General features: G+C 42.9%; 1 protein-coding gene across 1 annotated transcript; it reads left to right on the top strand.

Moving 5' to 3' along the window:
• The first annotated feature begins 6,910 nt into the window (after positions 1-6,910).
• Positions 6,911-10,542, top strand: LOC143012497 (peptidase M20 domain-containing protein 2-like). Its single transcript, XM_076165638.1, has 7 exons — positions 6,911-7,309; positions 7,894-8,042; positions 8,218-8,360; positions 9,345-9,499; positions 9,942-10,068; positions 10,164-10,271; positions 10,366-10,542. The coding sequence occupies exons 1-7, from the start codon at positions 6,911-6,913 to the stop codon at positions 10,503-10,505; spliced, it is 1,221 nt and encodes a 406-aa protein (XP_076021753.1). The 3' UTR covers positions 10,506-10,542.
• The last annotated feature ends 3,862 nt before the right edge of the window (positions 10,543-14,404 follow it).

The raw sequence follows: 14,404 nt of genomic DNA, 5'->3' as shown, positions 1-14,404 counted from the left end.
ACCCGTTATTAACCCCAACTTCAGGGCCATGTTGTTATAGTAAATATCATTTGACTTCTAACTGCATGTTTCAGGAACATTAAAGGACCTTTTACTCATTATAATCAACTATAAATGTTACCAAGACATCAATATAAAGATTTTTCCTCTAATAATCAAATATGCAGTTGTAAATGTTATTAATTTGGTAATTTGAAAGTGTAGTAAATCCCATCCTGTAATTCAGCATTTCTAATTTTCTGGACACATTTTATTTCCTCCTAAACTGCATCTTTAAATGTTTCCTTTGCTGTGTCACATCAGACTCTGGCTCATTGGTTCACCACAGTTTGAGGTTCAGCCAGGTTCAACCCTCATCAGTCTCTCAAATACATGTTCATGGATGAGGTCGAAGGTTGTGACCTTTAGAGCCGGGAGTTGATTGTTAAGTTTTGATTGATTAATGGACGTGTCACGCGACGACACCTGTTCCCAATGAGAGCGGAGCGTTATCTCTTTCTATTTATGCCGAAAGTCGTTGAATGTGAGGCATTGAACGCATCATCAGTATGTGTGTGTGTGTGTGTGTGTTCGATTATGTGACAGGGTTAGTGTTGGCAGCTTTGTCGCATCAAAATTAGTGTAGCAATTACTTGTTTGATGTATGAGCTTTGGGGTCTTGGGGCAGATCGCCTGATGATAATTTAGTAAAGACGACAGGTTTGGGCTACAATCATTAGAAAATACAATTTGTGTAAAGTTAATTCAAGCTGTAAACACGTTAGCAGCGATTTATTTTCCATCTCTTCTGCATCGTGTCATTACTATCCAACCTGCCGACAGTCTTCCATTGTCTTATTGTGAAAGGCGGATGCAATGCTACAGTAAAAGTATCTTCATGAGACACATTGTGTGTTTTTTAATCAAGCTGTTATGAAGCTATTCTTTGGGGTAACCAGTAATTACAGGAAGATTTTTTCACAATAGACTCCATACGTGACACTGCTGGTTTCCATTTTAATCAGGCTGAGAACAGCTTCCTGTGGTGAGTAACCTTCTCTTCCTCTCCCCTTTGATGATCATCTGATTGCTGAATACCTTCAGGCCTATGATGCTAATCAAATGGGTGCTGAGTGAGTCGTGTGTGGAATATCGTCATTGTTTTATTTTACTCAATATTTTGAAAGATAGAGATGATTTATTTATGTATTTTAATTGTTAATGTGAATTATTTGGTGTTATTATTACCATTACCTTTGGACCAAGTACACATGAGAATATGGAGGGAAAACCTAATTAAATGGGTAATCTATTGCAATTAAGACTCCTTAGACAACAGTATTGATCGATCTAAAGTTTGTTCAGCCAGTTGATTGTTGTTGTTTGTTTCACGTTAGCAGTATAACGTGAAAAAAAAAACTGATTTGATGAATGCTGGTGGAAGTTAGGAGTCATTTTCCAGATCCAGAGAAAAAGGCTTGTTCAGCCTTGGCAGAGGTATGCTCTCTAATCAATGCATCTTTAGTAATATGTGATCTAATTATCACCTACTTTTGAGTATCTTGTCTTGTCTAAAAAAATCACCTCACAATTATGTCCTCTTTGGCAAAACAAGAGAAAATATAGATTCATGTAAGTCATAGATTCAGTATGGAGTAATAATCCTATTTGTCTGTATGGGCATCACATCACTAGTGTTTAAGTTGTCCAACTAAGTGCAGCTTGGATACAAACTCTGACTGAGCAACACCTGTATTGATTCATGTTCAATCTGTGCAGTAATAATTTGTTGGACTCTTATCTCTCAGGCAGATGAGGGTGCGTGTTATTTCATCAGACGTTCGATCAAAACTAATGGGAAAGTCCTCATAAACGAGATGATCTTCTGACGCCGTTTGATTCGACAAAGGCAATTTCTTTCAAACAGATTATCTCCCTTCTGCTGTGTAATTCATACACGCAAGAACTTCAAATACAAAATCGGCTCTTCTGTTCTGCAATCTGGGCCTCTGAGCCGCACTGAAGACAGACGCATCACTCCGCCGGGTCGCCCATCTGATTGAGATTAATAAGAAACTGTACGTGTTGATGATATCCACAAAACCAGGGCCAATATCGTAACATTACCCAGATCAGCCTTTATCTGATTGGGCTTATTAAAAATCAAATGACAGAACATCCCACAGGATTTAATTTACAACTTTTAAACACCCCATCGCCAAGGTAACAACACACCACTGTGTCTTGTTGTGGCATAATACCTTCAGTTGTGTCAGCTGGGGTTCAGTTTTTGAAGTATTACTCATTCACAACAGGTCACAAGAGTCTGGAAGGAATATTAAGTACGTTCATTATTCAGAAGTGGCTACGAATCCGAGAGAGCCGTGGCAATCACATTAGCCGATAAACACTGAGGCCGAGGAAGACGCCTACGAATTCCCGTGGGAGAGCTTCCAATTAACACTCGAGCTCGTCGCTGGCTGGCTGGAGAGTGTGAAGAAGAAGGAAAAGAGGAAGAGAGAGAGAGAGAGAGAGGGAGAGGGAGAGGGAGGGAATGGCAAAGGCACATGTAGAAAATGATACACTTGGAATAAACAGAGAGTGTTTATCCCGGGTGATTAACCCCGTTTATTCCTTTGTTTTGTTCAGTAGGTTTTCCAGTTGTGACTCTCTTGCATCACCTCGGCTTATGTGCGATTCCCTTCCGCTTGCTTGGACCACAGAAACCGATGCCGTTTTCGCCCGAGTTTGGAAAACAACGACCCCGTCTTTGATATTTGAAATATGTATTTTCCTTAGAACATCCGGACTTTGATCGCCCTGCAGGTTAATCTTTTATTTATACAGTTTGTGCTTCTGGTGGTTAATACAGCTGGAAGGTCTGATCTCCCTCTCTCTCTCTCTCTCTCTCTCTCTCTCTCTCGCTGTTCCTCAACAGCAGGAAATTTCAGGATTAATTCGAACCCTCAGGAGTCAATTTCACAGACTAAAAAAAAATGTAAAAGAAAATCAAGTCTGGCGCTGTGCCAAATAGAGGAACAATCGTCATGTGTGATTTGTGGGCTTTTGTGAAAGTTTGTTCCCGTCTGTCTGTCTGTTTCTCCACAATGGACGCCGTATCAGCTGTCTCATGGCTCATAACGAGATGCGTGTTTCTGAGCCGTGTTAGAAATTGGTTTTGCTGAGAGTGTGAAGGACTGAGAATGTTGCTGATGGACGCTGCTGTGCCACAATATGACAAAGCATTAGAATGGACCAGTCTGTCACAGCTGGTAGAAATTTGTAATATTTAACTGTATTTCATTGATTTATCTGTCGTTTTCCAATATTATTTCCCGTTAGTAGAAATTGTGTCTCCATTCAAAACTAATTGCTAAAACCGTAAAATATTATCGACACAGTTTTGGTTCTCACAGTGGAACATTCTGACTCGTCACAGCTGTAGGTAATATCCTTAATTGGAGCGCTGCCCTGCAAACAGACACACACAGGTGGTTTCACTTAACGTTGATTGGCTCGTTACACCTGTTCATGACGGACAGCTCCCTCCTTTATGATTCACTTTACATTGAATGGAGTTTAGTGGCGAAAAATCTACTCAGCCACGAAAAGGAACTTTGTGAGGATCTATAGGAGGTTATATACCATCAGGAGTCTTTGCCAAGGAAACAGGGAGTAAGTATTGACAGCTGTTGAGTCATTTAGCCAAACTATCTTCAGTCTGATTTGCTGATTTAACAACCGTCATCCTCTGCAGGAGCCACGCAGCGCACACACACGGTGAGATCTCGTTTTAGCAATCCGCCCTTCAGCACGACGGCGCTCGATACTCTCACTTTGCACGCCCGCCCCGCTGCTTGTGGCCCTTCTGTGGTTCGGGGGGAACCGCTCGTACCCCCACTGTTCGACTGACTGCCCACTGAGCCCGACGCCATTGAGGCAGACAGTAGCCTTTTCAGAGCCGTCGACACAAAGGAAAGGGCGCAGCTTCTGAAGGGCATCAGCGGGGAGAACCAGATTCAACCTGAGGAGTGTATTGTGCTGACAAAAATCTGTTTAATTCTCATTTTGGTGACATCTTCCCCACACTCTGTGCTCTTTTGATGTGGGGTTTTTTTTGTTGGACCAAGCTTCACAGTGTGGACGCTTCGGTAACGCCTCATTTCCTGGATCCTCTGTCGGTGCACTTTTAGCTCCTGTAGGTGATAATGTGTGTTTTGTCTGCTCAGCCATGACGGTTACAGCTGCACATACTGACTATAAAGTGCACACAAACCGCTCGCTGCTTGCTGGAAAAAAAATAGAGCATTTCCAAGGATTTTTGTTCCTCCCAACCACACAAACAAGGTGTTAGAGTATGAAATGTAAAAGCCTTTATGAGCTGGATGTGAACTGGAGCACTACTGTGTTGCACCAATCAGCAGTGACTGTAATCTGGCTTTAAAGGAGTAAATATTTCGGGTTATACTCTTCAAAGACGCATTCTCTATTCTACAAAAAATGTAAAAGACGTTTAAGCTCTAGAATGATCATACAAAACATCATTAAAATGGGATAGAGTGTGATTCCCCACCCCCAGACCAACGTGCAGGAGTACTTGATAAACTGAGGTGTTAATGTATTCCCTTGTAGGAAAGCAGAGGCACACTGTGTGCACTGATGTGACATTAATGGCAGAAACGCAACTGTCAAGTTGCACACACCCACACACACAAACATTTCAAACGTCCCTGAGGGTATATTTTCCAACTACCAAGCGGCTCGCTGTGATATCGAACCTTCAGGCTGGGTTTCTGGGGACTCCTTCATGTTTAAAAGTGATGCTGACAGGACGGAGCGAGCACGACCGACGCACTTGTCAGTTTTCCTCAGTCAGCCGGAACCTCATGTTTAAAATCAGGCTCATCACCCCCGCGTCCGTGTCTGTGAATGTCTGGAAGAGAGGAAACGGTTGAGGTGGAGGTTGCGGCTGTAGTTGAGGCGCAAACACCTCTTACGTTCACCACACACAAACACTTCTTCTTCAGCTTCCATTTTGGAGACTTGCTGTCATAAGGAGTAGATCCATTTATCGTAGCTGTCAGGCAGGCCTTCCTATGGGACACCCTGCTGTTGTGACGCCTGCACACACACACACGTACGTATCTCACAGCTCACATCTTTTCTAACGCAATGATTAATGGATCGACTCAAAGTATCTAAGCAGCTCCACTCTGAGCTCTCTGCAGCATTTGCGTCACGCACAGAGAGCAGAATATCTTTTGGTCCGGCTCAGGTTTTATTCCAAGCATCACGCAATAGGTGCAATCATTTCCTCATTTGTCTGTGGCGGCAGTTGTTTCAGCCGACTTTCCCTTTTGTTGTACTCCTTAAAGTCACAATGTTCGACTATGAGTGAAACTATGGTGCACACGTGTTGATTAGTACTCATTAGTACAAATTTAGGAATGTTCTCTGCCTTGCAACATGATTATATAATAGCATCATAGAGAGGTAATGCATCAAGGCATCTGGATCTATTATCTATATCACATGTATTTACAAACTGTGTCACATTTATGCAAAGAACACACGTCACATAAATAAGAAACATCATAATGGTTTATATAGGTTGCTGATATTTGCAGTATATATATTCCCATTTATGCGTGTTTGGGAGATGTGCGGGTGTTTATTTTTCCCTATGAAACTGGCCGGAGGCGTAGTGAATCATGTGAAATAAAACACATGGCTCACAGGCAAATCCCTGAATAAGACAATGGGTGACACATGGGCGCCTCCTTCCATGTCACTTCATTGACAGACAATAGAGAGTGACACTGACGGGGCGGAACGTAAGCTGACGGACGGATCGTGTCAACTCGCCGTGTGCTGATCAACATGTCCCCTCCTGTGACTGACAGCCCCCCCCAATTAACCCCCAGTGCAGATACAGACAGAAAACATACATGTACACCTGCTCTCTCTCTCTCTCTCTCTCTCTCTCTCTCTCTCTCTCTCTCTCTCTCTCTCTCTCTCTCTCTCTCTCTCTCTCTCTCTCTCTCTCTCTCTCTCTCACACACACACACAATAGCTGGGGGTGTGACAGCTGTGGAGCCTTGTCTTTATTCATTCAGCACTAATTGACCTTGTTTCATCCGAGCTGAGGTTTATTTGCTTGTCCGCGACCGTCTGAATCACCAAAGGCAAAAAGGAATGAAATTGTGTTTCACAGATTAAAGCTTTTTCCACTCTATTCATTCATAGGTCATTTAATTGATTCAGGGTTCACGGTCAAATATGCATGGCAGCAAAATATCCATTATTTGAAACTGAATATCCGTTGAACACTATTCATGCCACTCTGGGTCCCTCTAGTGTGGTAATGAGAAATAGACATGAGAACACACACACACACACCACATTACACAGATTCATGAGAAAGAGAGAGAGAAATGTTGGAACAATATATTATTTATTTATTCATTTGTGCATTGTCACCTTTGGAAAACAGCTTGTGTGATTGTAGTTAGTTTATAAAGCACTGCATTACCTCATGCCTCCTGGTTATATGGCAGGGATACCTCCCACATGTGACCCAGGCTAGATCCTCCCAGATCAATCTGTTAAATGACCTTTACATTACATTACGTTACGGTCATTTACCAGACGCTTTTATCCAAAGCGACTTCCAATAAGTGCGTTCAACACAGGCAGGAAAACCTTTAATTTGGATACTAAGCTAAGGAATAGTTTTCATTTTTCCCACCTATTTCTCTTGCATTTATCCTATCAGTCGTATTTACTTAATGGTGATTCGATAGGCGATAACACCCAGAAAGTTAATGCTAAATACTTCCTGTGACGTAACCTAACTTTGTTCACAAACTCCACACAAGCACACACACACACACACAGCCGCATTTACGGGCCGAGTAGCGGACGGGACCTCATGGAGAAGCAGCGAATAAAAGACGCCATAAGCTCCAGCATCGACCGGCACCGGGACCGGCTGTCCGGCCTGAGCCGGGACATCTGGAGCTGCCCGGAGCTGGCGCTTGAGGAGCGGCAGGCGCACGACACAATGGTTCGCTTCTTCTCCGAGGACCAGAGCTGGACGGTGGAGAGCCGCTACAAACTACCCACCGCGTTCCGGGCAACCTGGACGACGGCTGGCGGCGCGGATGGGGACCTGGTAGTGAATGTGGCGTTCCTGTGCGAGTACGACGCCCTGCCGGGCATCGGGCACGCATGCGGGCATAACCTCATAGCAGAGGTGGGTGCTGCCGCCGCGCTGGGACTGAAAAGCGGCTTAGAGGAGCATCAGCCCGAGCTCCCTGTCCGGGTCAAGGTACGTGGCTGCTGGAAGGACGCGGGCTGTGTTTAAGTCTCAGCTTTAAATGATACTTTTGGAGTATTCCGTAGATTCATAAGTTCTGAGCCCCGTATAGAGCGATTTATAGGTAACGGATGTAACTTTGCTGCACTGCATCCTGGCAGGAATCTATACATTAAATGTGTATAATGTTTCTGCAGCGCCCTCTATTGATAGAATACGATTTGGACCCGCAGACTGAAACAAGTCCATGGATCTTGTTGAAAAGCCTCTAAAAGCTGACCTACATGAAGTTATACATTTAGTTAGATACTTATATGTTCAGCAGTGCCTCCAAAAGTGTTTTCCCATGATTATGTACCATTAAACAATGGCTTATTATCATATAGTAACTTCCTTTTGCCTTCTCATGTCAGTTTGGTGCTTTGACAATGTTTCCCCATCACATGAAGCAGCTAAGATATTGTGGTGGAGGTCGTAGGTCAATACACATATATTGCATTGTTAAAGAAATAGTACAGAACGGATCAATCAGTTGTCATAAAAGTCGTGGGAGGACGATGATTTGATGGTGATTCAGTGAAACACTGTCAACACAGATAACTGTTCTGGGAACCCCTGCAGAGGAGAGTAAAGGAGGAAAGATCGCCCTTATAGAGGCGGGGGCCTTCGACGACATCGACGTCGTCCTCATGGCTCACCCGGTTTCCCACGATGCTTCGGCGATGCCATTTATAGCAATAGCAGAGTAAGTCACTTTAAAGAAACACAGTGAATCTTAATAATTTAGTAAGATTTTAAGAGGAAATGAGTTCAGCACATATGAGAATCAGTCAAGAGCGAAGGACAATCCTACTGAAGCCATTGTTTCGATCTGACCCTTTCCCTCATATTACCCTAAACCTCTGGTTGATGTTTTACAGCGTGACAGTAAAGTATCATGGCAAAGCCTGTCATGCATCTGCATTTCCATGGGAGGGACTGAACGCCCTGGATGCTGCCGTTCTGGCCTACAACAACCTCTCTGTTCTCAGGCAGCAGCTCAAACCAGACTGGAGACTTCACGGTGAGGAACCAGCAGAACCATCGTTTACAAAGGGATTGGCAGAGAGGTCCATGTTCTCTTTCAGGGGTTTTTGGGTTGAGAGCCTCTTTCTGTTTTCATTTCACTCTTCACAAATCCCCAATAGTCACTTTGTGCCATATTCTATAATAGCCAGTAACTATGGCCAGACGTCGTGGTAAAAGTAGGATTTTCCTTCGGTCTTGATTGATTTTCATATGTGCTGAACTCATTTCCTGCATTTCATTGGCTTGTACCCGTACTTGCTCATTGACAATTGAGTTGAATCTAACCTAATCTAATCTAAAAAGTTGCAGTCCAAAGTTGAATGAATCAGGCGGTGGTCACACACAGCAGGCAAAGAGCAAAAACAGTTAAACAGTTATCCACATAGGCAAAAGCTAAAGTGTAGCCCAGTAAACAGTCCCTGGTAATACAGCAGAAATCATACACTAGAGAGAGAGTTTGACACAAGAAACAAGACAATCCTGCAAAAGAGAGTGAAACTGCTGGGAATATACATACTGAGGGAGAAATAAGCGGTGGGAAATTAACAGAGTGCTGTGTACTCAGTTAATACAACTCAAAACGAGTTTAACAGGAAAATGTTTGTCGAGTCAAGTCTGTAACTTCATTTGCATAGTTTGAAAGGGTTTGTCCTCGTTAATCATCCTGCTTATTACAGTAAAAGTAAAAAAGCTAGCTATGGAGAACACTGAGGGAAAAATATTGATGTGTCTGGACTTGTAACTGTATTTATAAAGAGACAGAAGAAGAAGAAGCAGTGTTATGAGCAGTGTTGTAAAGTAATAAATGTACAAATACTTGACTGCAGTATGTTTTGGGAGATATTTAAGATAATAGCAGATGATAACATGGCTTTCTTCCAGGCTCTTTCATTCAGCTTCCCTCTCACAGTAACACTTCCTCTTCTGCAGCCTTTCTTATCCGCCATGTTCTCCATGTCCTCTGTTTTCATCCCTACAGGCGTCATCAAGCACGGAGGAGTGAAGCCAAGCATTATCCCCGACTACACCGAGATGGAGTTCTACCTGCGCACGCCGCTGTTGAAGGATCTCTGCCTGCTGAAGGCCAAAGCTGAGGCCTGTTTCAGGGCAGCAGCTCAGGCCACTGGGTGCCAAGTACGTAACTCCTCTGGATCTTTCTCTCTCACTGTCTGAAGTGGTGACACAATCCATGCCAGGATAGAGTTGACATTAATTCTATGTGTCATTGTCCTGTCTAACACATTCCAGTCATTAGGAGGGTGCGGTTGTGGTGCTATTAGATAATTCTGTGTTATCCTCAGCCTGGTTTCCACACACACACACACACACACACACCCACACACACACACACACCTGTGCATAATTTATTAATTTGCTATCTGCCGCTACTGTATAATGAACACATGAAATGAAATATACATTCAGAGTAATCATATGTGTTGTTTGCACTCTGCCTAAGAATAATCCCATTATGTTATGAATTAGCTTTTTTTTTGCATAGCACCTTTCAAACATTGCTGGGACCCCATTGGTGAGTCTGGAACACTAAAGATGTGTTTGTTTATATGATCTTTAGGTGGAGATTCTCTATCCAAACCCTACCTACTATAACATTCTGCCAAACCCCACACTGGAAAGCCTGTATGAAAATAATGGAAAATCTGTAGGGATACAATTTGAAGAGCCGCCAAACCAATTATGTGGTGGGTAAATTAAAAAATCAATACAGTAGAGGACAAAGTATAATGCAAATAAAGCACTTACAGCCCCTCCTCCCTCCTCTTTCTCTCTCTTTCAGCGTCCACTGATTTTGGCAATGTATCATTCATAATCCCTGGCATCCACCCTGTCTTCTACATTGGCACTGACGCGTTGAATCACTCTGAGGACTACACAGCAGCAGCAGGTACGGCAGCAGCACGGGGACGATCAGACGTTTTCACACCCCTTTTTGATCTGACTTGATGGCTTGTCACTCTATTCTCCCTCTCCGCTGCCAGGAGCTGAGGAGGCCCAGTTCTACACCCTGAGGGCAGCCAAAGCTCTGGCGATGACAGCTGCCGATGTGCTGTGCTGCCCCGATCTGCTGAAGCAAGTGAGAGACGACTTCACCGTGGCCAAACTGAAGCAGGAGACATGAGCGGAAGGCAGAAACGCAGCTCTGATAGTGCCTTGAATGCAGCACAGTGTAAGGAAATCATAGGAAGAACTCGAGGATTGATTTGAGGATCACTTCTATTTCTTAATTTAATTTTCACATTTTGTGTATTTTTATCACAGTTTTATTGTTGGTGCATCAATCGTTGAGTTTTTATTTAAATTTTTGTCGCTTAAAAAAAAGATTTGCTCCCAAAAAGTGACAAAACACACTACACAAATGCTTTTTAAGAATAATAGCAGAAGCTTTAATAAACCTTGAAAACCCTACAGCATAGCCACATGTTTCATACACATATAACACAGATCTATGAAAACAAGAAGAGTTCTACATCAACGTAAACATTTTCCTTTGCAGTTCTCAACTGCGACACTAGATGGCAGCACTGTGTCATTGGCAGCATAGTAACGTGACGTCAGGTAATGTTTACAGGTTAGATAGACTTTCTCACCTGTTTTCACTGTACTGCAGAGGATTAATTGTGTAATCTCGACGGGAGGACATTGTCAAATCAAACCAATGCAAGGACATATTACAACTTTATTCCCATTATTTGTTTAGGTTTTTCTCAAAACATTGTGATAAGAAATGATTGTAGCATTTTTCCTTTTCCTTTCGATAAATATTTCGATTTTATTCTCAAAATCTCTAATCCCTAATACTCTGTTATATTTGACAAAAGTAGTTAAGTAAAAGTATACGTTTTATTTTGATTTTGTAGTGAAGTAATAGTTATTATTTGCGAAAATAGAAATAGAAATTATCATAAAACATACTTGGGTAAAGTAATCAAGTACCTCTACTTTTCTTTAACCTAACATCGCTGGATGGTCCAGCCTTGGACTTCATTCATCAGTTCATTAGCGTCACCAGGAGCAGGATTAATAACGTCAAAAATATTATGATGAAAATGTTTCCTGTGTTCTCCGCTCTCACTGCCAAAGTCAAATCAAGGCTGCTGCAATGATGCTGAGGCAGACGTGCTCCTCCATGTGAGTCTTTCTTCTCTTCTCCCGCTTCCATCCATCCATGTCACATAATGTGCTGCACCTAACGCTGAATCACCTGCTTCAGCACAAACGAGAGTGATAAAGCCTTCTGTATCTGCACCTCTGCCTCCTCACCTGTGACCGTCCTTGACCATGAAACAGGCAGCTGCTTCTTTATATGTAAAGTAAAGAGCGGCACGTGTGAAGTCAGTGTGACGAAGATTCTGTACACATCAGTGACCAGACTGCATAAACTGCTGCATGCAAACTATAAGCAACAGAAACATGTCATTTCTAGAGTGACAGGATGGAGATTGAACATGTTGGTTGCTGTTTATGGAGGAAAGGAAAGACATCTGAGGAGATTTCTGTGGAGGATCTGGGCACCTGTTTATTACATCCTTTGTTTGCAGGATTACTAACATTTCTGAACCGGTTTGGACCAAACTGGAAGGCAGTTGCCCGTCCTTGTCATTTCCATGTTTTCATTGTATTTTTCCTCCGGGGCGTTCCCTTGTTACATTAATGCTATTACCGCAGCACCAAGGCCACAGCACTCTTATGAGTTACAGTCCAGGCTCATGAGCGAACATTTCATCCCGCAAACCACCAGAATCATTTCATTTAATGCATAATGGGCGTTTGAATCTGACAGCTCAGGTTGATGTGGGCCAGTCTGAGGTCTGGTCTGCAGATGAGCGACCTGTTTGCATCCTGTACACGTGCCACTGAGAGAATAAGAGCCAAATACACACATGAGCTACAAATGGAAACATATGCACAAATATACTGCAGCAGTGTAGTAGCATCATTGCGTAATCCCTCTCACAGCATTTACAGTTTTGTGAATCAACCAAGCTCTCAGTATGGATCTGCCAGATTACATTACAATCATCAAACTCCTTTACAACACAGCTGCTTAGTATAAGTGCATCAAACTGTGATATTTCCTTTATCATCAGCTGATTTCCTGGCTTTCATACTTTTTAATGCGTCTCTCCTTTTCTCTCCCTCAATTAGTCGTTGAGTCATCCCGACCTCATCTTTTTGTTTCTTTCCCACTTACCTAAAGTGCTTTTAGCCGCGGCTGACTCAGCAGCAGTAGCAGTCGTTTGCCAGCAGAGGTTTGGACTTTTTGGCTATTTATAGTTTGCACAACAAAAAAAGTGACATCATCTTCACATCTTCATCCAAATTTTTTCAAAGGTATTTTAAGTAATCTAATGTGACAGGTTTGATGTAACATAATGGGAATGCTTCTGTGCTGGGTTATGTAATTGGGATACACACAGGAGCTAATTATCTGGGTGTATTGATCACAAGTGAGGGGAGGATGACAACGTCCAGTCGATAGGAAGATTGGCGGAGAGGACTTATCGAGCTCTTGTGGTGCCTGGCGTCGGGCCTGGATGGAGGAGGAGGGTGAGGAGGGTGAGGCGGGTGAGGGGGAGCTCAGAGTCGATCTGTTCCTTTATCTAACATCTAACTGGGCAGACCTCGGGGTAAACCCAGGATATGATTGAGGGATTATGTAACCTTGTCTTGGGAACATCTAAGGATCCCCGGGAAGAACCGGAGAACATCGGGAATGGATGGAAAGGCTCATTTTGATAAGAGATGCTTGATTCAGCAGATGTCTCGTGAAGACAAAGATCTGTAGAAATTATAACGTCTCCGTGAGCACGATGTCCCTTCAACCTGCAAAGTATTACTGTAGAGGAAAATCACATCTTTAAAGTTCTCTGTGTGGTACGATGCAGCAAGATGTCAGACTTCACACTTCACCTCTCCTTTCCTCTCCACTGTGTCAGCTGCCAGACGTTCACGGGAGAATTTCACATCTACTCCGAGTGGCATTTGATGTCAGCCACACTGGGTTTCTGCAGGCGACCATCTCACGCTCCCTCCAACCTCCATCCTTCCTTCCTTCCTTCCTTCCTTCCTTCCTGTCACCGTGGGCACTTTCACACTTTCTCCCATTCTTTCTCTCTCTCTCTCTTGCTCTCTCTCCATCTCACACACACACACACATACAATCTTCAAATCTTACAAGTAGCTTTTACTGAATTAATGGATGTGTTTTCACCCAGCCCCCCCTCCAAGGAGACGTCATAATTGTGCAGCACCTTCGCAGTGATTTGCAGAGCTTTCTAATTGGAAGAGAGCTGTTAGGCACTAGCGCTCCAGAGACTCAGTGTGATCGGCATTGATCCACTGATGTTTGACATCAATTACAGTTCCTCAGCTGTCAGAACCTCAAAGGGTAAGCAAAGCCTTTTTTAGAGGTTTTTGTAAACTCCAAAGCCATCTATTTAAGATCAACTGAAACTCTAAAACCTCTTTTTTATTCTTTCTTTATATTTTTATTTCATATTTGTCTTTCGTTCAAACCGGTACTAAACACGGTCCAAACAACTCACTTCTCCGCTTCATATTCCTATTTTTCAGCTGACCTTCTGCATTCCTAAGCAGTCAGTGTTCGAATGACGAATTCATGACATTGATTACCTTTGTAGATGTAAGTAAACACACTAATGAAGGCATAAATATTTAAAATCTAAATGCCATGTAAACAGGAGGGGATCAGGTAGGCAACCTTTTCCTCATGGGAGACATTGTTTGGTACTCAAGGTTAAATCAAAAGATTGGAACCAAACTTAAGGACTTGAAGTCGGGCAAAAGCTAAGACTCATTCCTTATTGTTTTACTTGAGTTAAGTCATCAAGCATTATACAAATCTCAGCTATTGGGTGAAGTTTGGGCCGTTTTCACTCAGTGCCGGTATGAAATAAAAGGCAGAGTATAACTGAATAAAGGGGCAGTTTGGTATCTATTCAATCTTTTCTTATACAGTATATATATTTCATGTCTGTTCCTGGGGGTTGAGTTCCG

The sequence above is a fragment of the Genypterus blacodes genome, unplaced genomic scaffold, assembly GCF_046128005.1.
Source record: "Genypterus blacodes isolate CSIRO-AG114 ecotype Tasmania unplaced genomic scaffold, CSIRO-AGI_Gbla_v1 ptg000147l_1, whole genome shotgun sequence".
In the NCBI taxonomy this organism is placed as follows: Eukaryota; Metazoa; Chordata; class Actinopteri; order Ophidiiformes; family Ophidiidae; genus Genypterus; species Genypterus blacodes.
The sequence above is the reverse complement of the archived record's forward strand: the minus strand, read 5'-3'. Positions and strand labels throughout refer to the sequence as shown.

Excerpts from the sequence above, each read along its gene's own strand:
- LOC143012497 (XM_076165638.1), top strand. The coding sequence starts at position 6,911 with ATGGAGAAGCAGCGAATAAAAGACGCCATAAGCTCCAGCATCGACCGG. Across the intron at positions 7,310-7,893 it reads AGCTCCCTGTCCGGGTCAAG|ATAACTGTTCTGGGAACCCC; the intron begins GTACGTGGCTGC and ends CTGTCAACACAG. Across the intron at positions 10,069-10,163 it reads GCCGCCAAACCAATTATGTG|CGTCCACTGATTTTGGCAAT; the intron begins GTGGGTAAATTA and ends TCTCTCTTTCAG.